This window comes from Populus alba, chromosome 5 (assembly GCF_005239225.2).
Source record: "Populus alba chromosome 5, ASM523922v2, whole genome shotgun sequence".
NCBI lineage: Eukaryota > Viridiplantae > Streptophyta > Magnoliopsida > Malpighiales > Salicaceae > Populus > Populus alba.
The window spans coordinates 2,117,067-2,139,638 of NC_133288.1; the positions used below are offsets into that span (position 1 = coordinate 2,117,067).

General features: G+C 34.7%; 1 protein-coding gene across 6 annotated transcripts in view; it reads right to left on the reverse strand.

The window, feature by feature from the left end:
• The window catches only part of LOC118047654 (protein ALWAYS EARLY 2), an 81,034-nt gene that overhangs the window by 6,247 nt on the left and 52,215 nt on the right, over nt 1–22,572 (reverse strand). Inside the window, exons 1-8 of one of the 6 annotated variants that reach the window (XM_073409464.1) lie at nt 5,749–5,913; nt 4,735–4,854; nt 4,338–4,433; nt 4,121–4,183; nt 3,302–3,379; nt 2,684–2,852; nt 1,394–1,659; nt 941–1,304 (exon numbers count right to left, since the gene is read on the reverse strand). In XM_073409464.1, the coding sequence (XP_073265565.1) occupies nt 941–1,304; nt 1,394–1,659; nt 2,684–2,852; nt 3,302–3,379; nt 4,121–4,183; nt 4,338–4,433; nt 4,735–4,839 (1,141 nt within the window). In that variant the 5' untranslated portion in view covers nt 4,840–4,854; nt 5,749–5,913. Of the gene's footprint in view, nt 1–940; nt 1,305–1,393; nt 1,660–2,094; nt 2,248–2,683; nt 2,853–3,301; nt 3,380–3,573; nt 4,090–4,120; nt 4,184–4,337; nt 4,437–4,734; nt 4,855–5,748; nt 5,914–22,572 lie in introns of those variants that run through there. The other 5 variants (XM_073409465.1, XM_035057003.2, XM_073409466.1 and 2 more) reach the window with 5 other exon arrangements.

Here is a 22,572-nt window from a genome sequence, read left to right on the forward strand (position 1 = left end):
CTAGGTCTCTGGTAACTCTTCCGGGAGATTTACCAGCCATGCTAATTGGTAGAATTTTCTTGAATGGCTTGATCATTCAACCAAACCAAATGCCGGGATGTGAAGAGGAGGGGAGGGAAAATATTGCATCATAAAACAACAGTTTATATCACACAAATCTAGTGACAGGAGATAAGTTCACTTAACCAGGAACCCTCTCCAATACCTTGGGTGCGCTGAGTTGACAATAAAAAAGGTTATCCAGGCTATCAATGATATAAAAGAGTTGATAATCAGGTCTGATCTCACCTTTCAAAAAGTTGCTTCTTCAAAGACAAAATCCAAAGCATATGAAGTTATAAAAACAAGCCCCACACTCATTACAGTTCTCCAAATAATCCTCCTGAATGATAATCCTCCAATAGACTCCGAATAATCAGGACATGGTCTAAGCATTAACTATAAATAGAGCCATATTAAAGGAAACTACTTTCCTGAGTTTCCCACAAATTTATTTTTAAGACAGAAACTCCATGGTCTCCACTATAAGCATCATCCTCGTTGTCTATTAGTTTGTAATCTGAGAATTGAATTCAAGAGCCATATCTTCCCATTATCTTGGGCAGACTTGCTGTATTGAATCCTAAATCCCTAACAAAGCACCTAACCAGATAACTTCAAATATACAAATTTCAACAGAAAAAAATACAGGGGCTATAACAAGATTTACAATTCTTAGGAGATGTGGCACAAATTTCACTCCAATGCAAGGGCAAAAGACTTCATAATACACAACTTCAGAAGAAAACGAAACTGCAATCCTAAAAAGTCTTTTGATTTAACGAATGATGATCTCAAATGAAACATGCAATGAAGTAACTATATAACTCTCGCTCATGAAAAGGAAAGATGATTTGCCAATTCATAACACTCAAGATCAAGTGTGAAAGAGAAGAATTACCATCTGAAAAAAGTTTCTTGCTTCTCTTCCTTTGGCTCCGATGAAAGGTCTCATCAATTTTTGCATTTGACATCTCAATTTCAACTTTTCCCTTCAAAGTGCTGGCCTTTTGCTCTTTTTCAGTGCCACTACACGCTTCTCCACCATCATCAGGCTGACTGTTCCCAATCTTCTCAACTCTTATTTTATTTCCATAGAACTTCTTGCCTTTTCGATGAACTTCTACAGTACCTATACCTTCCATTTCCGCCAAGGAGCTTGCATCCCTCACACAAGCAAGATCAGGGCCCCCATGTCCTATGCCACTTTCAGACCAATTTTCATTTATGGAAGCATCACAAAGATTTGCTGGAGATGATTCAGACTGCAGAATTCAATTAAGAAGACAGAAAGTTATGATATTGCATAACCAAAGTAACAATAGCCATGAAAAAATGGCCTACAGTAAAATACCATCCTATCCCAGCTTTGAACAGGTGATGATTTCATATTTTCTGTTCTTCTACAGGGTGTTTGAGACATTTGAGGAGAGTCTACTCTCTGCAATGCCTCAGTTAATGCCAGTACAGCAGCATGCTCATCGTCATTATCATCAGCATTGATCTCTGACTTTCTGCGCTTCTTCTTTGGTGAAACATAATTTTCTCCATCATCTTTTTTACGCAGATATGAAACAGGGAAGCGAGGTGTCCTTTTCCCAACTGCATGAAGTGGACGGCCTAAATATGAATTTGAATTCATCAGAAACAACACTTCAAAAGGTCATCGCTGTTGTTAGAAACATTTATATCACGCATTAACTACTCTGTTTGAGTTCAAATATTTATGAGAAAATTAGAAGTATAAAGGAAAGGAACAATGCAAGAAAATAAAAATAAAACAAAACTGAGTTGCATAATCACACTATCAAATCAAATTCAATACTAAACCTTGATGGAAAAATCTCAGGAAAAGAACTTCCATGTCAGAAAAATTAAATCTTTTGTTGTTGTAATTCCAGTTCACAGAAAATTATAAGAGTCAGATTAGTTGCCTATTCTATCCAATCCCTATACAATTGTATTTGGACATCAAAACCATTGGATTTGCATCATTTTCAATAACAGGGTATGGATATCACTCCATGTAGATGACCGCTGGGGGGAATTCTATACCTGTAACAGCATGTGATTCATACAGTTTTCTGTTCAGCCCTATTCCAACTGAGGAAATAGATTTCACTTTCATCTCATTTGACTCAATTGGATCAAAGCATGACTCCTTCTGTGTGCTTCTTTTTTATCCTGTCTTAGATAACATTTCTAAAAAATCAAAGTTTGGACCATACTGATAATTTCACAATTGTGGCTTTCTATCCAATTACATTAATAAACAAAGACAGGAGGTGGAAATTGTCTCTCCACCTTAGTATCTTACTAAACCACTTAGATGTCATTAGCATAACCCCATAAAAGGTTACAGTTTATGCAGTGAAAAGTATAAAAGAATACGGGTAAAAGAGTGATTAGATTAAATTCATTGAAAGTTTTTAGAAAAGAAGATAGCAAAGGACAGGGAATGTTTGGACAACAAAAATACACACACTGACAGCGACAGCTGGAATGCATGAGCCATCTAATGCATGTAAGTTGGAGACCTAATTAAGGAAAACAAGTACGAGTACTCCTCAAATCATAACAGAGTGGAGAAAGGAAAAACTGGAAACAAACCAGAGTTGTGTTTTCCATAAGCAAAGTATATTACCACATCCTATTTTTAATAATGATAAGCATCCATCAGTTGATCCAACCATGCGAGAATGTTGGGGATCTTCTTTTGATGTACTAAGCAGCACTTTTGGCCGCTTGTGTTTCTGAAGCTTCCTGAGTACTCCAGGCATCTCATTGCTTTCTCGTTCACTATCACTTGCTTCCTGCAAGTTCAAAATCCGGATACAAGCAATCAGCTTTTGATTTGTCAGCAGACAACAAGACAAAATCAGGATTTACAGCAATTCTACTAGGTAAATCAAAATGCATCTTATAAAATGTTTTTCTGTAGCCATCTAATTATCAGATTATGCAACTTAATAATGATAAAAAACAAAATTTATGGTCCCTTCTTACTGTGAACACCCATAATGCATCAAATTATCTGTCTCATTTTCAGTCAGTTGCTGTAAAGTATTCTCCAGCATGTCTGCTATAAACACCATGGCTACCATAAATCTAAAATTATCTGAATAATTAAATTTTCAATTTGCACTTCCCTGAACTCCCCTTCCCAGAGGGAAAAAAAGAGAAAGAAACAAGAACAAAAAATAAGAACAATGAAGACAATTAGAAATTAAGATGAACTTCCAGATGTCAAATGCAATCATACCAGAACACTATAGTGATCGATCATCATAGCTATAAGCCCAACTACAGAAGCTGTTCCCTCTGGAAGAGACAAGTATGCCTGAAAAAATATAGAACATGGAAGAGCAACAATGTTAACCAAGGACCCCAAGACTAACTAAGGCTTCATCTACCATATAACAACCAAGATTTAACACAGGATACATATTACTGATTCTGACGATATTTTCCTTTTGCAAGTTGAAGAAACTTTAAAACAAATATACCATCATTTTTTTTAAGCTTTTATATTACCTCTGCAATCCCATAATATAGGCCCAACCAGGGGCCAAAAAGTGGTATCAAGTTGTCTGGAATCACTCTTCTTGCACTGCTAAGGCAATGCCCAAAATTTTACAATGACATCCACCTTTTGTCTTGAAATTTTGGGTTTCATTACCTCGTTGAATGACATGCGAATAAGAAGCAACTTATATAACATTCAAAAGTTCACAAACTATTCAAAAGCTTTAGACTACAAATCCAAAATTATAGAAACAGCAGACTTTATGTCCTACTTTGGACACATCAAAATTCCAAGAGCTAAGGTCCTTAACCATATTCTAAGGAAGCCCACCCAATTGTAATTCTTCCAGTAAAAATGTTCGATAGCATAAACAAATTAGATATGAATTGTGTTCAATTAAGGACACTCGACACCAAAGGTTAAGAAGATCCCGATTCCAATAACAAAACCACTTAAAAAATTCTCACAGTATGACAAAACTGTAAAGATAAACAACAAGAAGGACGTGTAAGCAGTGAGACTAGTGACTGATTAAACTAGCTGAACACAAGGTACCCGATTCATATTGTAAAGGGCCTCCACCATTTCCACAGATCTGTTGCGCACTTCAGCAGCTACCTGATCATCAACAACAATACAAAATTAAGATGATACTTAAAGTGTATGATGAGCTTAATTTGCACAAATTAAAGTTCATGGAAAATTATCATGCTGAAGAGAACCAAATAAAGTATAATGATGAAAAGGAGTCTCGATAACACATAAGGCATACTTTCTTCCAGTTCTTTCCATTGTCCCGATATGCTTTGTAAAATCGTTCAAGTTCTGCCTTCTTCCATTGAGGTCCCAACTTATCAGACAATTTCTTCTTCTGGGAGAAAGCAAAATATCAATGCATTAAAATATCATTATACATTACAAATTTTCTGAACAAAGAAAGTTCTTTGGAAACTCTTTGCCATTTGTTTAAGAGAAATATACTAAGTCTCAATTTTGCTATCATATCTATATCAAGATCAATGAACCACAAGGCTATGAATAAAAATAAATCAAGTCTTAACATAATTCCACGAGCAATTTAACTCAGCCAACAGCTGGATCATAAAGAATGAATCAAACCATTAAAAAACTGGTGTAAGTACACAAACACATACAAAGCCAATTCTCACCCCATTCGCCTGATGTTTACTTTTTCCTGAACTCTTGACTTCTTTTTCAGGTGATACCTCATTCAGAAACCGCTTATTCACACTTTTTTTCCTTGCTGGGGCCATGGAGGACCTATCTATCTGAAACAATCAATGAACAAATTAGCAACACCAATTTGCTAAAAGCTTTAACATGGACATCAATAACCATCAAAATTCACAAAATACATTACATTAATAATAAAAATATAAAACTCTTGGCAAAGCAAGACGATCTTCCACCCCAGAATTTGAAATATAATACACAGTCCAAATATTAAACTTTTTTCCTTCTTTTTTTTTTTTTTTTTTTCTGGTTGTTCGGATACTTAGACTCGAGTTAGAGTTTACTAAGCTGCACTAATTGTGGAGAATATTTTCCCACTCGGATTATATTTAAAACCTCAGTCAAAACGCACCACAAGAATTCAACTTTTATAACATTACCAAAATCACATCATTTTATCAAAGTATCAAAAGAAGCAAAATACATATATGAAAAAAAAAAATCAATTTTAGCAAATAGAACCAGAGGAATCACAACAAAATACGCAATGCTATTAAGGAAACACTTCAAAAGAGAATCGAAAGGAAACAACCACCCAGTGCCATTACCATATATCACAGTTTTCAATCAAAAAACAAAAGATAGACCCCCCAAATTTCAAATTTTCAGAATTTTTTTTAAAAATGACTTTCAGAAACAACTAAAATAATTCAAAAATAAACCCCCCAAAATTGAAAAAAGAACGAAACCCAAAATTTCAAATTCAAAACATCACCAAAACCCAAAATTTCAAATTTGACTAAAATTCAAGCTACAATTCAAAACCCATCTCCAAAACCCCCTCAAAAAACAACGAAAACGAATAAAATAACAGAAATCAAATTTTGAAACAAAAAAATATATAACATTTTCTTAGTAACGCCCCAACAAAAATCTCAAAATTACTCCTCTAAAAACCCTAATTCACAGATCCGAGACTATACACTTACAGATTCAGAGTAATTGATATCTGGGTATAAATCATACAGTGAAACAAAGGGCCGTGAAGAGAGAAAAATGCAAGCTTTAAGGTTATGTGTTATAGAGAAGGGTTTTTTAGAGAGAGAAAATAAAAGAGAGTTTTCAAAGTTACGGAAAAGAGAGGCTCTTTTAGAGAGAGAAAGAGAGATGTTGCCGCGAAACTTGAATATAAAGGTGGGCTGGCCAATCAGATTTTTTTCTGTATACATATCTTTGTTTTGTTTTGTTTTTCTTGTTTTATACAGTGTTTTGTTGTTGTTAATCACCGCACACGTTGGTGCGTGGAGTATTGTATGGTATGATCTTGTGGTTATTGGTTGGGGTTTGAAGGGATAATAATAGCAGATTCAATTTGAAATTTTTTGTTGTTTGCTGTGGGAATGGCCCTTGAATTTATGGGTATTTGTATTTGGTTACCATAAAGTTTTAGAAAAAATGGGCCTCGAAGTTTTCTATTGAGAGATGGTCCCTCATTTGAATATTCTGCACAAAGTTTTTAAAAGTTTTTAAACCGGCACAATCCATGATACAGCCAAGGCTCGGATTATGAGTTACATAGTTTTATATACGTGAATTTAAAATAGTGTTATTTTAATATTTTAAAAAATAAAAATAAAAATTTATTATTTTAAAAAAATAAAATCAGATTGAGTTTTGAGAAGATTATAAATGAATTACTAAATCAATTAAGTTTTAATTGAGTTAATTTTCATATGGTTTAATGTAAAACTAAACCAAAACCAAAAAATTTATTAAGCTTGTGCATAAATTTATTAAAATTAGATTTATCAAAAGTTTGGTTCACAGGTGAAATCAAGTCAATTGTAATGATTTCATTTCAAGATTCAAAAAATTAAAATAGTTTCTTTTGAATTTTTTTTTAATCAAGTCATAGATAAACCCAACCAGCTCAATTAAGTTTTAATCGACTTAACTTTTATATTAATTTTAAACTCGTTCTCAATTGGGTCTTCAATCAATAATTTATAAAGATAACTTGTGTTTGTTTTATGATGTGATTATGGTTGCTTTTTAAAGTGTTTTTCACTTAGAAATGTATCAAAATAATAATTTTTTTTTTATTATTATTTTGATATTAACAGATCAAAATGATCTAAAAACACTAAAAATAAATTAATTTAAAGTAAAGAAAAAAATATATTTTTTAAAACGTTCTTAAAATATAAAAATAAATCATAACAGATTGAATGAGATTGGTTATTCAATGCCAAGCTTATAGTTGTGTCCTATCAAATTAACAATATGTAATCAATGTGATTAGCATGTGGATGATAGTGAGTTTATTTGGTAAAATTGTATGACCAACAACTACTTATTTGTTGTGAAATTTAGGTTAAATTGAATAGGGAAGATTAAGAGGCAAATATATATATATATATATATATATATATATATATATATATATATCAAAAATAAAATCAATACTAGTGCAAGAATATTGAATGTCAACTTATTAATATATATTTGGTACTGTGGTTTATAATATTTTTAAAATGTATTTTCTAATTGAGAATGTATTAAAATGATATTTTAAAAAAACATATATATTTTTGACATTAATATATTAAAATTATTAAAAAATATTTATAAAAATATCAATTTAATATATTTTTTTAAGATAAAAACCAATTTTAAACAGACAAAAACTTATTATTGAACTAATAACCTCCTCCAGCAATTTATTTGCCTTCAACATTTATTCTCGTAAAAGAAAAGAAAGGACACCAATAGCACCAAGCTCAAACTCTTCGCTCCTTGCCATCCCCAGCATTTTCAGCTCTGCCTCGTTACACACCACCCTCATTATCAATGTCAATAGGAACCTATTTTCAGGAAAAAATAATAATAATTATAAGCTAATTCATTTTTCTTTTTTCCCATAACAATGATAACTATTATTAAATTCATGAATAAAAAAAATTACTGATTTGTTACCTTTTCAATCAGTAAAGCCAAGATCCCATTTGGACCAAGATCAGCATGGTAAAGTGACCAACAAGCAATTTTGTCACCAACTTTGAGGTCACTTTTCACAAGAACTTCAGCCCAAGCAATCTTTTCCAATTTGAAATCCTTGATTGCCCTATCATAGTAAATTGCCACCCAAATCTTGTTCCTTGGTGGTGTGTAGATCTCAATTTCTAGTCCTTTGATCCGAATCTCATCAAGCATGGGTTTTGGTAGAGTTTTTAAGAAGTTTTTTGAATCTCCAACAAGAACTAAACCTAGCATGTCATATTGAGTCATGGTTTTTGTGAATAAATGTTCTAGCTCCCCACCAATTGGATAGTGTTGAATCTGGTTAGGTTGAGGAGGAGCCATGTTCTTGAATTAGTTTTTTCTTTTTCTTTTTCTTTTTTTGTATGTTGCCCTCTTGAAAATCACCTTGATGATTTGAAACTAAATATAGGTAAATGAATGTTAAAAGAGTTGTGTTTGTGTTAGAATACTAGTAGAATGCATGACTAACGTATGAACTGTGAAGAAGGCATGACACATAAATCATGACATTAAGAGGGATGATACCTTGTCTCAAATTCCATAAATATTAATAAAAACTCAATTCAAAATTGATATATATATATATATATATATAAATATATATATAAAACTAAGGCCGTGGCAAAATAATCACTCTACGATTGGTATTAAAATACGATCACCACAATATATATTTTCTATTTTTCTCATGTTTTTTTTTTTATGTATTCAAGATAATGATGGTAATGGTCAAGAAAAAATTATGAAGGCAATTAACGTTATCTACAATGATATTAAATTAGGTATATAATCTCATTATTAAGAAAAGTATGCGTATAATCCAATCAAGAGAGGGTTATAAATATATAATCTCATTGTTATTATTTTTTTTCTCGTGATTTCTTGGATATTGTAGTTGTTTTGTTTTCTTCTTCACTCTTTGATTTTAGAAGTTAGATTATTTTTTCTATTGCCGCTTTTATTTATAAGAGGATTGCTTGATGGTATAAATGCCACATTAATTTTGAAAATTAATAAAAATTAATGGCTTGGCATTGTCAATTGAGTTTGTCAAAGACATGTATGTTTGTATTACGAAACTACTAGCACCAACACCTTCAATCATAATTGTTAGATTTAGGGTTTGTTTGTTTTGCAGTTAAATCCATTTTATTTTTCACTTAAAAATCATTAAATTAATTATTTTTAAATGTTTTTCAATGGATTTGTTATGTAAAAAAAAATAAAACAATATTATTTTAATTTTTTTTATTAAAAAACATATTTTCAAAAATACTTTGCATCGCACTGCCAAATATACACTTAGACCATGTTTATCTACCGAAAAATAATTTTATTTTGAAAAGTGATTTCTATACAAAGTGAATTGCATAAAAGTGAGTTTTTTTTTTTTTTTTTTTTTTTATGTTTGGTAATATAATAAAAAATGAGTTTAGAAACATTTTCTAGTGTCTGGCTATGTTTATAAAAAATGACCTAAAAAATAACTTATTAATATTTTATTTAATTTTATTAAAAGAATATGAACCAAATTCAACAAATCAAAAAGTTAAAGGATGATGAAATTTAAAAAATTCAATTTCATAAACTATTTCAAATAAAAAAAAATAGTAATCAAACTAATAAAGATCAAATCTGAAAGGTAAAAACATTAAAAAAGAATAAAATTAAAAAAATATATAAATCTCATAAATTATTTAAAATAAAATAAATAATAATTAAAAGAATAATAAGGATAAAATTTGATTGATAAAAAATTAAAAAAAAATAATAATCAAAAGCATGATAATCAAAATTGATATAAAAATCAAATTAAATCAAATTTTGAAGGACAAAATTGAGAAAAGAATGATTAAAAAAAAACATATAGTAGTAAAAAAATCAAGGATCAAATTTCAACAAAAAAAAAAATATTTTTTATTTTTTCACAACCTTTACAAAATATTTTTTGTCCAAAATAAAAGAAAAAAAAAAGTTTAAATTGCTAAGTTGTCATTTTAACTTGCAGGTCGATTGTTTTTATTTGAAAACCCATCCCCGTTTAGGTTTTGGATCCTAAAATTTTGAATCGGCCCGCCAGGCCGCGCAAAGTTTAACAACCATGTTCTTAGCATATCAATGGTTTCAACTTAGCCGACATGTCATTTAAAAATTCAAGATTTAGTACTTGCGAGGCTAAAGATATAAGAAGCTTACAAGATAGTAACCTAAAAATTTATTGTCAACTATTCGAACTCCTCTTTTAACATTTTATTTCTATAATCTCCAAGAAGAGTAAAGTCTGGCATCTCATCTTTATATATATATATATAATTTTGATGTGTTGATATTAAAAATAAAAATTTATAAAAAAAATTATATATCATAATATAAAATATATACTAATTTTAGCTGATATCCTAAACTTTGAGATAATATTATATTGTTTAATGAATTTATGAGTTATGTCATAACCTAATTTTTGATCAAAATAATAAAAATTAAATATAGTTGACAATTGGGTTAAGACAGCAAATCTTGATGTTTAGGGATAAAATTATCAGATTTGAGAATAAATTGGTCAGAAATTAAAGAATTAATAAGTTTGGAACTTTACTTAAAATTTGGATTAGTTTAATTAATGAAATTAAAAAAATTAATAAGTTTGTGGACTTAATTAAACTTTGATTTAATTAATTAAATAAATTCAGGGGCTTAATTGAAATTTATCCAAAAAAGGGGAAAATTGAAAGAATTAATTAAGGATCAAATTGAATAATCCAGGAATTAAGGACTGTTTTGTAAACAGTGCACCAATTGAGGGATTTAATTGAAACTTATAAAAAAAGGGGCAAAATTAAAAGGAATTTTTTATTCAATTGAGATCCAACGGTTACAATTCCAAAGTTCAGGGGTCAAAATGAAAATGCCACTGTTGCCGAAACGATGCCGTTGATACTAGGAATACAGTGTTGCCAAAACGACGTCGTTGCTGGTGGAATAGCCGTGTTCGTCTTCTCCATCCCGATTCAACAGGCTGAAAATCTGCAACGGATTTGATCCAATCGTGGATCACGGCTCTCACCCACGATCTCGTTCGTGGAAGATAACAGTCCTGCAAAGGCAGGACTGGTTAGTGGCTGGGTCTCTATAAAAGGGAGATCAACCTAGAGAAAAAGAGGATAAAAAAAAAATACAACCCAGAAAAAAACAGAGAACAACGAGAAAACAGAGCAAAAAAAAAATAACAGAGTGAAAGCAAGAACGAGAAACCAGACTAAAAAGGAGAATTATCTTCGCCATTAGGAGAATCCCTGCAGAAAAAGCAACCCGAAATCAGTAAAAAAAACCTCAAAGAACCCATTACCTCTCAGCTTCTTCACACTGAGAATCGAGAAATCAAAGGCAAGGAAAACAGAGAGGTCACAGCGGGGAGAGAAGGGAGAGTAGCCGGACGAGGGTAACAGTCACCAGCATCGCGATCTTCTTCAATCGCCAGAAACAGGTGCGCCTTCGCGATACATTTTTTTTCTTTCTTTTCTGTTCTTCGTTGATTCAAATAACGTTTGAACAGTGCGAAGGTAATTTAATTACCTTCGCACTGTTGATGCACGCGTGATCTGTATCACGCGTGCATCTGTTTTGTTTTTTTAAAACCGGGTCACTGGCTTGGGCCAGTGACCCGGTCCGGACTGGCTGGGTTCAGCCCAGCCCCTGTGGGGCTGAGCTGAGCCCAGCCAAAGGTATGTATGCTGGGCTGGGTTTAGCCCAGCCCAGCCCCAAAAATATATGTATGCTGGGCTGGGTTTAGCCCAGCCCAGCCCCAAAAAATAATAATAAAAAAAAAATAAAAAAATAAAAAATGCATATGCATGAATAAAAATAATGTAAATTTATTGGTTTATTCACTGACGCCAGAGTCAGGAATAAAAAACACCGGTTTAAATTTATATTATTTTTATTCGTTGCATTTTATCTAGCTAAAAAAATAAAAATTGCATGCAAAAAAATATAATAACATAAAATAAAATAAAGTTATTGGTTTATTCACTGACGCCAGAGTCAGGAATAAAAAATACTAATAAAAATTTATTTTATTTTATTTTATTGTATTTTTACCTTATTTAGCTACGTAAAAATAAAAATAATCTGCATGAGTAAAAATAACAAATATAAATTGATTTTTATTTGTTTATTCACCAACGCCAGAGTCAGGATTAAAAAAGGTAATTATTTAAATTTATTCACTCTGATATCTACATAATATTTACCAACGCCAGAGTTGGGAATATCTGTAGTTTAATATTCACTGACGCCAGAGTCAGGAATATTATATGCAAACCATCATGATATGAAAAATATATGTTAGCAATAAATGACAAATAATAGCAATACAGCCTGCCTTAGGCATGACGTTTAAGGGGTGATAATATCTTTCCTTTTTACGTAACCAGTCACGTACCATAGAATCTCTGTTGGCCAGTTAGGGTTCCTAGTGACCATAATACTAGGTGGCGACTCCTTAAACAAGAATATTCCCATCAAAGAACAGGATGCTAGAAATCCGTTCTTTCTGAAGATTTAAAATTAATTTTTAGAGCCGCCGCGATGTCGGGTCTGACAGAATGGCGACTCCACTGGGGACCAGACTAAGCTTTGTCTTTATTTGTTAAATTGCTATAAATGTTTGTTGTGTTGTTTTTTATTTATTTTTTTATTTAGTTTATTTTATTTTATTGCTTTAGCATCCATATTTATTCATGTCATCATATACATTGAATATAGATTTGTGCCTTCACACACCACACATTTCATAATAAAGGTCTGTTATACAAACTTTATGTTAAGTGGGAGAGTAGCGGTACCCCAATGGCTTTGGCCTGGGTAAGACTCGTGAAACCATCCAACTTTCGCTTGATTGTTTACTCGATAGTGGTTGGTATGCCTAAACTGATATTATTCAGGGCCTCTATCTTCACGCTACTTGTAAGCCTCACATCAACCTTTCGAGGAAGATCACTGAGCATGCGAAAGACCTTTCAAAGATTAGATAGCAACCTACCCTAAGCATGTAATGACTAGAACTTACCCTTTAGGTTGTTCCCTATGTAAGTTTCACTAAAGTAAAGCTTAACATATATCATTTCATAACAGGATTATTATTTCGGGTGACATAATGGCTGTTAATCGAGAAGTCAACACTATTGAGTATGGGCTTGAATCTGAATCATTGCATATGACCGAGGGAGACTGCCCTAGACTGGATGACAGTGGGATACCGCTGCTAAAAGAGGTGAGATGTGTAATAAATGATGCCATTCGTTTGATTCCACTCACCAAATATTTGGATGATGAGACAGAATTTACTAAGATATATGGGAGAGTTTTGCATCTTTTAAATGTGCCGATACTGCCACTGGCCATAAGAGCTCTGATTCATTTTTGGGATCCTGATTATCGATGTTTTACATTTGGGGATGTCGATATGGTTCCTACCATTGAAGAGTATGGTGTTTTGACAGAATTTCCTGAGGATATACATAAGGTTTACTTTCATCAAAAGACGGAGGATACTATAGAGGAGCTTGCTAAGCTATTGGGAATCCAGCAAATGAGTTTGTATAGAGAAAAAAATAATTCTGGGGGTTTGAGATGGAAACGACTAGAAGAGTTGTTGATTGCTAAAAAGTCTAATCCATGTGCTAAAGTAGAAGTATACAGAATATTGGCTTTGGGAATATTTGGGTTGATTTTGTGCCCTTCATCTGCTGGAATTGTTAGTTTAGAGGCAGCCAATTTGTTTGTTGAGTATGAGAAGACTAAAATTAATCCTTCTGCTGCGATTTTGGCTGAAACTTTTTTGTCCCTCAATCATTGCAAAAAGACTGGAAAAGGTTCTATGAGATGTTGTGTGCCATTATTGTTCATTTGGGTGGTAAGTCATATAGAATCCGAGACACCAATATTCCGGAATTTTTGGTGGTTTGATCAAAGGCCACTAGAGTTATTGATATCAAGTGAATGGAAAATATTTTCTGAAGATGACTGGGGAGTAAAATTACAAGGAGTTCCACGAAGCAAGTTTAATTGGAGAGCTCCTTGGATGAGAAATGTAACATACTTAATGAGTTGTGGGAAGAAGCCTTGGGTACCTTTGATTGGAGTGACTGGATATATTAGCTATGCGCCTGCTTTAGTTGCAAGACAGTTTGGGGGCATACAAAGCATCCCAAGAACGGTTGGTTTATCTCAATTTACTGGAGTGTACAAAGGAGCTACCATGGAGATGTTGGAGAGCATTAAACAGGATTGGAAGTCTTTGGTACTTGTGAAAAAGGAGACTGGATTAAGGAACCCTACAGTTAGTGAAAAGTATTCTGAATGGCGTAAGGGAGGAGTCTCTTATATGGCAGAAGTTTCTGAGTCTGTGGGCATTCGAAGAAAAAGAGTAAACTGTGAAGAAGAATTAAGAAAACAAGTAAAAGCGTTACAAGCTGAGCTTAAAGCAAATGAGGAACATAGAGTGTCTTTAGAGCGGCAGCTAGCCAAAGAAAAGGGTTTAAGGAAAATAGCTGAAGAAGAAAGGGACTCTGGTGGTCAAGACTTGATAAAGGCAAAGACTGACTTGGAAACACAAAAGACAATTAATCAGGACATGACATATTACATGGAAAAAGCTAAGCATTGGGAAGAGTCAGCCATCAAGACACAAGCTATATTGAAAATACGTCGGGCAGACATTGTCAAGTTTAAAGACCAATTAGGAAGAGCTGAGGCTTTAACTAAAATGCACGAAGAGCAGAAAGCAGAGTTGAACAGTCATAAGGCTGAAGCAGAAGCGTTGAGATCTAAGTTGGACAAAGAAAAATTAAAGACCGTACAACTTATGGGAAACCAAAAAATGATAAAGCAACATAATCAAACATTGGATGATGCCAATAACTTTTTGTCTAGAAACAACTTGATTCATACTGAGAGGATAAGGGAACTACAAGATCAGATTAATCGAGCAGCTGCAGAAGCCCATTTATTACGAGTGGAAGCTCGTCAGGTTGGAGGAGATATAATGAAATATCGAAGAAGCATGGATAACACCGATCTTTTTTTGAAAGCAATAGCTACTAGAGGCAATGTTTTTTCTCCTGTAATAGATTAGATTAATTTTTACTGTAAGTTTCTGAATAAGTAATAAGAGGGCTGAGACCCACATTTTTCTATGCAAAGATATGTGTATATAGCTGAAAGCCCAAATGTCAAAAAGCTAAGCAGATTTCTTCTCGGCATCGCAACAATGATATCAAGTTCAAGTTCAACCCATATATCCAAAGAATGACGGCCATATGTCACCAACAAAAAGCGAATCTATATCCAATATGTGGCATTCACATTCATGCATCACATACATTTGCTTATATATTGTCATATTCTGCATATAACAGGTGAAATATAGGTCCCCAACCTAAACGTATTCATAATACTCGTTCACGAAAGAAAATGGAAAATGAAGAGAGAAATCAGTTAGAAATTCAACACCAAAGAGAGCTGGTTCAACACCAAAGAGAGATGGAAAGCCTGAAAGAGGATGTAGCAAGGCTTACCAGCTTGCTTGAACAAGCTTTGAGGCCTAGAGTTGGAGAAGGGACATCTTCTCAACAAACATTTACACCTCAACCTCCGCCTCCTGTTGTTCCACTATTTGAGCCTCAACATGCTGCTCATTTCGCACCTACTCAATCAGCACATCCAATGAGAGTCCCCCACACTGTGTTGATAGAAGAAGAACCTCAAAGGAACAAGATCGTAGAGGAAAATGGTCAGGAAAAACTAGCTGCTTTAGAAGAAAGAATGAAGGCAATAGAGGGGAATAATTTGTATGATCCGGTAAAGGCTGCTGAAATGTGTTTAGTGCCTAATGTGGTTATTCCCAGAAAATTCAGAGTTCCAGAATTTGTTAAATATACTGGAACTCAATGCCCAATCACCCATCTTAAAGCATACTGTAATAAGATGGCTGAAGTAGTCCATGATGAGAAGTTATTGATCCATTTCTTTCAGGATAGTTTAAGTGATGCTGCTCTTGCTTGGTATATGCGTTTGGATAATACCAAGATTAAAGGATGGAAGGATTTAGCTGAAGCTTTTATTAGACAGTATAAGTTCAACATGGACATTGCCCCAGATAGATCAAGTCTACAAGCCATGGAAAAAGGCAATAAGGAGTCTGTAAGAGAATATGCCCAAAGGTGGCGTGAATCAGCCGCGCAAGTAAATCCTCCATTGTCGGAAAGGGAGATGACTGGTTTATTTTCCAACACTTTCAAAGCCCCGTACTTTGAATATTTGGTAGGTAGTGCTGCACAAAATTTCTCTGATTTGGTGGTCATAGCTGAAAGGATCGAACAAGCTGTTCGAACAGGTAGGATCGTGGATCCTACTGAAAAAAGAGGTTTTATTGGAAAAAGGAAAGAAGTAGAAGTTCACAATGTTGAAAGGGAAGGTAGAGGGAAGAACACCTACCAAGATACTTACAGCTTCAAAAGTATTACACCTACTCCCTCCATATCCAATATAAAATTCTCTGCACCTCCAAGCACCCAAAATAACTCAATAAATAACCATACCAACAATGCATACCGCCCAAGAAGAAATTTTCCAATAGACCAAGTACAACTTCCACCACTACCAATGTCTCTCACTGAGATGTATCAGAGGTTGCTCAGTATTGGCCAAGTAGTACCTGTTCCTTTAACTCCTTTACAACCACCATTTCCCCAATGGTATAAACCTGATCAGAAATGTGAATACCATGATGGTGTCGTGGGACACAATATTGATGGATGTCTTGCATTCAAAAGAAGAATCCTTCAACTCATCAAAGCTGGGTGGATTTCTTTTGATGAATCCCCAAATGTGAACTCAAACCCTCTACCAAACCATGCTTCTGGAAGTGGAGTTAATAGCTTGGAGATAGGAATGGAAAGTAAAGCAACATTAAGGGTGACTATGGATAAATTGTATGGGATGCTAAGACAAACCAATTATCTGAAGACACCAGTCAGAATGCAAGCTGTAGGGGATGCGAATGAGTATTGTAAGTATCATCAGCAGTTTGGGCATGATATTGACTCATGCGAGGAGTTTCATTTGGAAGTAGAAAATATGATGACGTTGGGAATGTTAAGATTGATGAAACCCAAAGAAGATGATTTAGTAGGAACAATGACTGGTTGTAACGAGAAAGTGGAAGTGTGTAGATATGTACCAACCGAAAAGGGTCCACCAAAAATGATCCTAACCAAGCCTATGAATACTGTTAGCAGAAGCTATAATGCCCAACCCTATAATTATGGTTATTCTTTTCATAGCACAAATCCTGCCCTTGTTTTCCATGCGGAAGTAGGAGGACTCACTCGGAGTGGGAGATGTTTTACTCCTGAAGAGTTGGAAAACCATAGAAAAGCCAAAGGAAAGGATATGACAGAATTGACAAAGACAGATGAGGTTAATAAACCAGTAAGTGATGAAGAGGCTAATGAATTTCTGAAATTGATGAAGCACAGCGAATATAGTGTGGTTGATCAGCTAAAGAAAACACCTGCTAGGATCTCTTTGTTGTCATTAATATTGAGTTCAGAATTGCACAGGAACGCCCTTCAGAAGGTTCTTAATGAAGCATATGTTCCTCAGGATATTACACAAGATTCCATAGGACATTTGGTGGGTCGTATTCAAGCCACCAATTACCTTTATTTTACCGATGATGAGCTGGATCATGAAGGAACCGGTCATAATAAACCATTGCATATCACGGTAAAATGCAAGGATTGTGTGATTGCTAAGGTGCTTATAGATAATGGTTCTTCTCTTAATGTATTGCCAAGACATGTACTTGATAAAATGCCAGTTGATGCTTCTCACATGAAGCCAAGTACCATGACTGCTAGGGCATATGATGGGTCATCTAGACCAATCAGTGGGAGTATTGATGTTGAACTAATCATTGGCCCACAACCATTCCAAGTCACATTACAAGTAATGGACATTCATCCATCATATAGCATTTTACTGGGGAGACCTTGGATCCATGCAGCCCGAGCTGTCGCATCTTCTTTACATCAACGGGTCAAGTTTATCATCAATGGGAATTTGGTGACTGTGAGAGCTGAGGAAACTTTGTCAATGATAAAAAATGTCTCGATCCTTTACATAGAAACTGAAGAAAGTAAGGACGAAAATATGCATGCATTTGAAGTTGTAAATGCTGAATGGGTACCAGAAAATACGGTACGAAGAAAGCCAGAAATTTCCGAAGCAGCAAAAATGGCTGCTAAATACTTCTTAAAGCATGGACTGCCATTTCAATATGACCATACTACCGGAATGCCTGAGAGGATTAATGTGATAAAAATGAAGTGCGCAGATCAAAGGTTTGGCTTAGGGTTTAAGCCTGGGAAAGCAGATTTCAAAAGAGCAGCTGAAATTAGAAGAGAAAAGAGAATAGCCCGGATTGAGAGAAGAGAACCAGATGAAGACCGAATAGAGATCCCGCCAATCCATGTAACATTTCCAAGATCCGCATATGTGATAAAAACAGAGGATTATGAGGGGGAATTAAGAAAAGAATTCAATGGTGCTACTATCAATTATCTTGAATACGGCGGTGAACAAGATTTAAAGGAAGAGGATAATGCTCATGAACAGTTGCCCCAGCTGACTATTGGTGTTTTGGAAGACGACTCATTCGTGAGGAAACTGGCCGAGGGAGAAGATTTAGCAAATTGGGAAATTCAAGAAGTCCTAATTGTTTTTAAAAAGTAATGTTTTGATTGCTTATTTGTTGTTTTTCATTATTTGTATTGTTTGAATAATTGTGCCTTGCCAAATCATCATGGCTCAAGAGATTGGCAATAAGGTTTTGTGGTTGAGCCCTTCTATCCTTTAAGTTTCAATGAGATCATGCATATTTTCTTTCAATCGTGTTTTTTTTTCTCTTCTCTGTTCATTTATTTACTTTCCCAGAACTATACACTCATAACCAAAACACTTTCCGCTTTCAGGAAATCTGAAAGCGGATCGTCGTACAACCCACAAACTCATTGCACTGTGGATAATTGGCCTAACTTTGATGAAACTATAATTGCCATGGATGAGGAAGAATTTGGTGAGGAGGATATTCATGAATTCGCAAAGTTAGCGGAACAATCTGATCGCACATGGAAGCCTGCAAAAGAAGAACTAGAACTGATAAATGTGGGCACAGTACATGATAAAAGAGAGTTGAAAATAGGGAAGCTAATCTCTGCTGACGTTAGAAGTGAATTGATTGCTCTTTTACAAGAATACATTGATGTTTTTGCCTGGTCATACGCTGATATGCCTGGTCTGGATACTGATATTGTGGTACATAAACTACCTTTGATAGAAGGTTGTAAGCCGGTTAAGCAAAAGTTGAGGAGGACAAGGCCAGATATACTAATCAAAGTGAAAGAAGAGATAACAAAACAGTGGGATGCTGGATTCTTGGAAGTAGTTGATTATTCTCAATGGGTGTCCAATATCGTAGTAGTACCCAAGAAAGATAACAAAATCAGGGTATGTGTGGATTTCCGAGATTTGAATAAGGCAAGCCCGAAGGATAATTTTCCTTTACCCCACATAGATGTATTAGTAGATAACGCTGCTAAGAGTTCTACTTACTCTTTTATGGATGGTTTCTCTGGGTATAATCAGATTAAAATGGCCGAGCAAGACAAGAAGAAAACAACATTTGTTACTCCGTGGGGAACATATTGCTATAAAGTTATGCCATTTGGACTGAAAAATGCTGGGGCAACTTATCAAAGAGCAATGGTGACACTATTTCATGATATGATGCATAAAGAAATTGAGGTCTATGTGGATGATATGATTGCTAAATCTAAGGATGAGGAAAACCATATCCCAGCTCTGAAGAAATTATTTGAAAGGCTGAGAAAATATCAATTAAAGCTGAACCCTGCAAAATGCACATTTGGGGTGAAGTCTGGGAAGTTATTGGGATTTGTGGTGAGCAATAATGGCATAGAAGTAGATCCTGATAAAGTGAAGGCCATACAAGCTATGTCAGCTCCTAAAACTGAGAAAGAGGTTCGAGGCTTTTTGGGGCGTTTAAATTATATTGCTCGATTTATTTCACAACTTACAGTCACTTGTGAACCAATCTTTCGATTACTTCGAAAGAGAAACCCTGGAGTATGGGATGAGGACTGTCAAGAAGCCTTTGATAAGATTAAACAATATTTGCAGAACCCACCTCTATTGGTGCCACCGGTGCCGGGAAAGCCTCTCATTTTGTATTTAACAGTGACTGAATCAGCAATGGGCTGTGTGCTTGGCCAACATGATGAGTCTGGGAGAAAGGAGCAAGCCATCTACTACTTGAGTAAGAAATTCACTGAGTGTGAATCTCGTTACAGCATGATTGAGAAGCTGTGTTGTGGTTTGGTATGGAGTGCGAAAAGGCTTCGACAGTATATGCTATACTATACCACCTGGTTAATTTCAAAAATAGATCCTCTAAAATATATTTTTGAAAAACCATACATGTCAAATAGGTTGGCCAGATGGCAAGTGTTGTTGGCTGAATATGATATCATTTACAAAACAAGAAAATCTGTGAAAGGAAGTGCAATCGCAGATCATTTAGCTGATAATGCTATTGAAGACTATGAGCCATTAAATTTTGACTTCCCTGATGAAGATGTGCTGGTAATAGAAAGTGATTGGTGGACCATGTACTTTGATGGTGCGGTGAATGTATCTGGTAATGGAGCTGGTGCTGTAATAATTTCTCCAGAAGGAAAGCAATATCCCATCTCCATTAAGTTGCAGTTCAATTGTACAAACAACACAGCTGAATATGAGGCTTGTATTCATGGATTGGAAGCTGCATTGGAGTTAAAGATAAGGAAATTAGAGGTATATGGAGACTCTATGTTGATAATTTGCCAGACAAAGGGGGAGTGGCAGACGAAAGATGAGAAATTGAAACCATACCAAGAATATCTCTCCAAATTGGCCGAAGACTTTGAAGAGATAGAGTTCAATCATTTAGGAAGGGATAAGAATCAGTTTGCGGATGCTTTAGCAACCTTAGCCTCCATGGCCACAATTGATTGCGGTATCAGAGTACATCCTATAGGCATCGATATCAGAAGTTCTCCTGCTCATTCTTGTTTAGTAGAAGAAGAAGTGGATGGAAGTCCTTGGTATGCAGATATAAAAAGATTCATCCAATATCGGGAATATCCTTTTGAAGCTTCAAAAACAGATCAGAAGACTCTGAGAAGAATGGCAATGGAATACTTTATAGATGGAGAAATCTTATACAAAAGGTCATTTGATGGGACTCTATTAAGATGTCTGGACAGATCAGAAGCCAATAAAGCCTTGCATGAAGTGCATGGAGGAATTTGCACCACCCATGCAAATGGACACATGATGGCGAGACAAATGCAAAGAGCTGGGTATTTTTGGTTGACCATGGAGAAGGATTGTATAGAATTTGTCCGAAAATGTCATAAATGTCAGGTGTATAGCGACAAAATCAATGCACCCCCAGTGCCCTTATTCAATATGGTATCACCTTGGCCATTCGCGATGTGGGGAATAGATGTGATTGGGCCTATTAATCCAAAAGCCAGCAATGGGCATCGGTTTATCTTGGTCGCAATTGATTACTTTACAAAGTGGGTAGAGGCCTGCTCATATGCTAATGTGACTCAGAAGGTGGTCAAGCGATTCATTGAGAGAGACCTAATTTGTAGGTATGGTCTGCCAGAAAGGATAGTAACCGATAACGCCAAGAACTTCAATGGGAAGATGATTGTGGAATTATGCACTAAATGGAAAATCAAGCATTCCAATTCATCACCTTACAGACCAAAGATGAATGGTGCTGTTGAAGCTGCTAACAAGAACATAAAGAAGATTGTCCAGAAAATGGTGGTTACTTACAAAGATTGGCAGGAATGGCTTCCTTATGCTCTACATGCATATCGAACAGCAGTAAGGACATCAACTGGGGCTACACCTTATTCACTAGTCTACGGAATGGAGGCAGTGATGCCCTTGGAAGTAGAGATTCCTTCTCTAAGGGTCCTAATGGAATCTGAGCTAGAAGAGGCTAAATGGGCTGAAATACGATATGAACAGTTAAATATGATCAGTGAGAAGAGATTAGCGGCGATTTGTCACCACCAACTGTATCAAAATAGGATAGCAAGAGCATATGACAGAAAAGTTCGATCAAGAGAGTTTAAAGAAGGAGATCTTGTATTGAGAAAAATCCTATCACTACCTAGTGAGAACCACAGCAAATGGGCACCCAACTATGAAGGTCCTTATGTAGTAAAGAGGGCATTTTCTGGAGGAGCATTGATACTAACAGGAATGGATGGAGAAGATTTGAGTAGGCCAGTGAATTCTGATTCTGTAAAGAAATATTATCCATGATTGTTGAATCATTGATGATTGTATAAGTTCTCATCAAATCAATAAAAGTTTGGCCAAGAAATTCACTTTGCATATCTTTTCTCTCTCATAAATGTTATTGATTTCAAAGAATCAATAAATACACCCTTGAAGTCTCGCATGATCTCATAGATTCAATTCATTACTTTTACCAAAATCAGTTTCACTATTGGAATTTTGAAAAATTGATCTGGCATTTTGATTTCGAAAATGGTTTGATGTTTATTCAAAAACAATATTTTTGATATTCTACCTGTAGAATGACAAGTGAATCAAGCAAC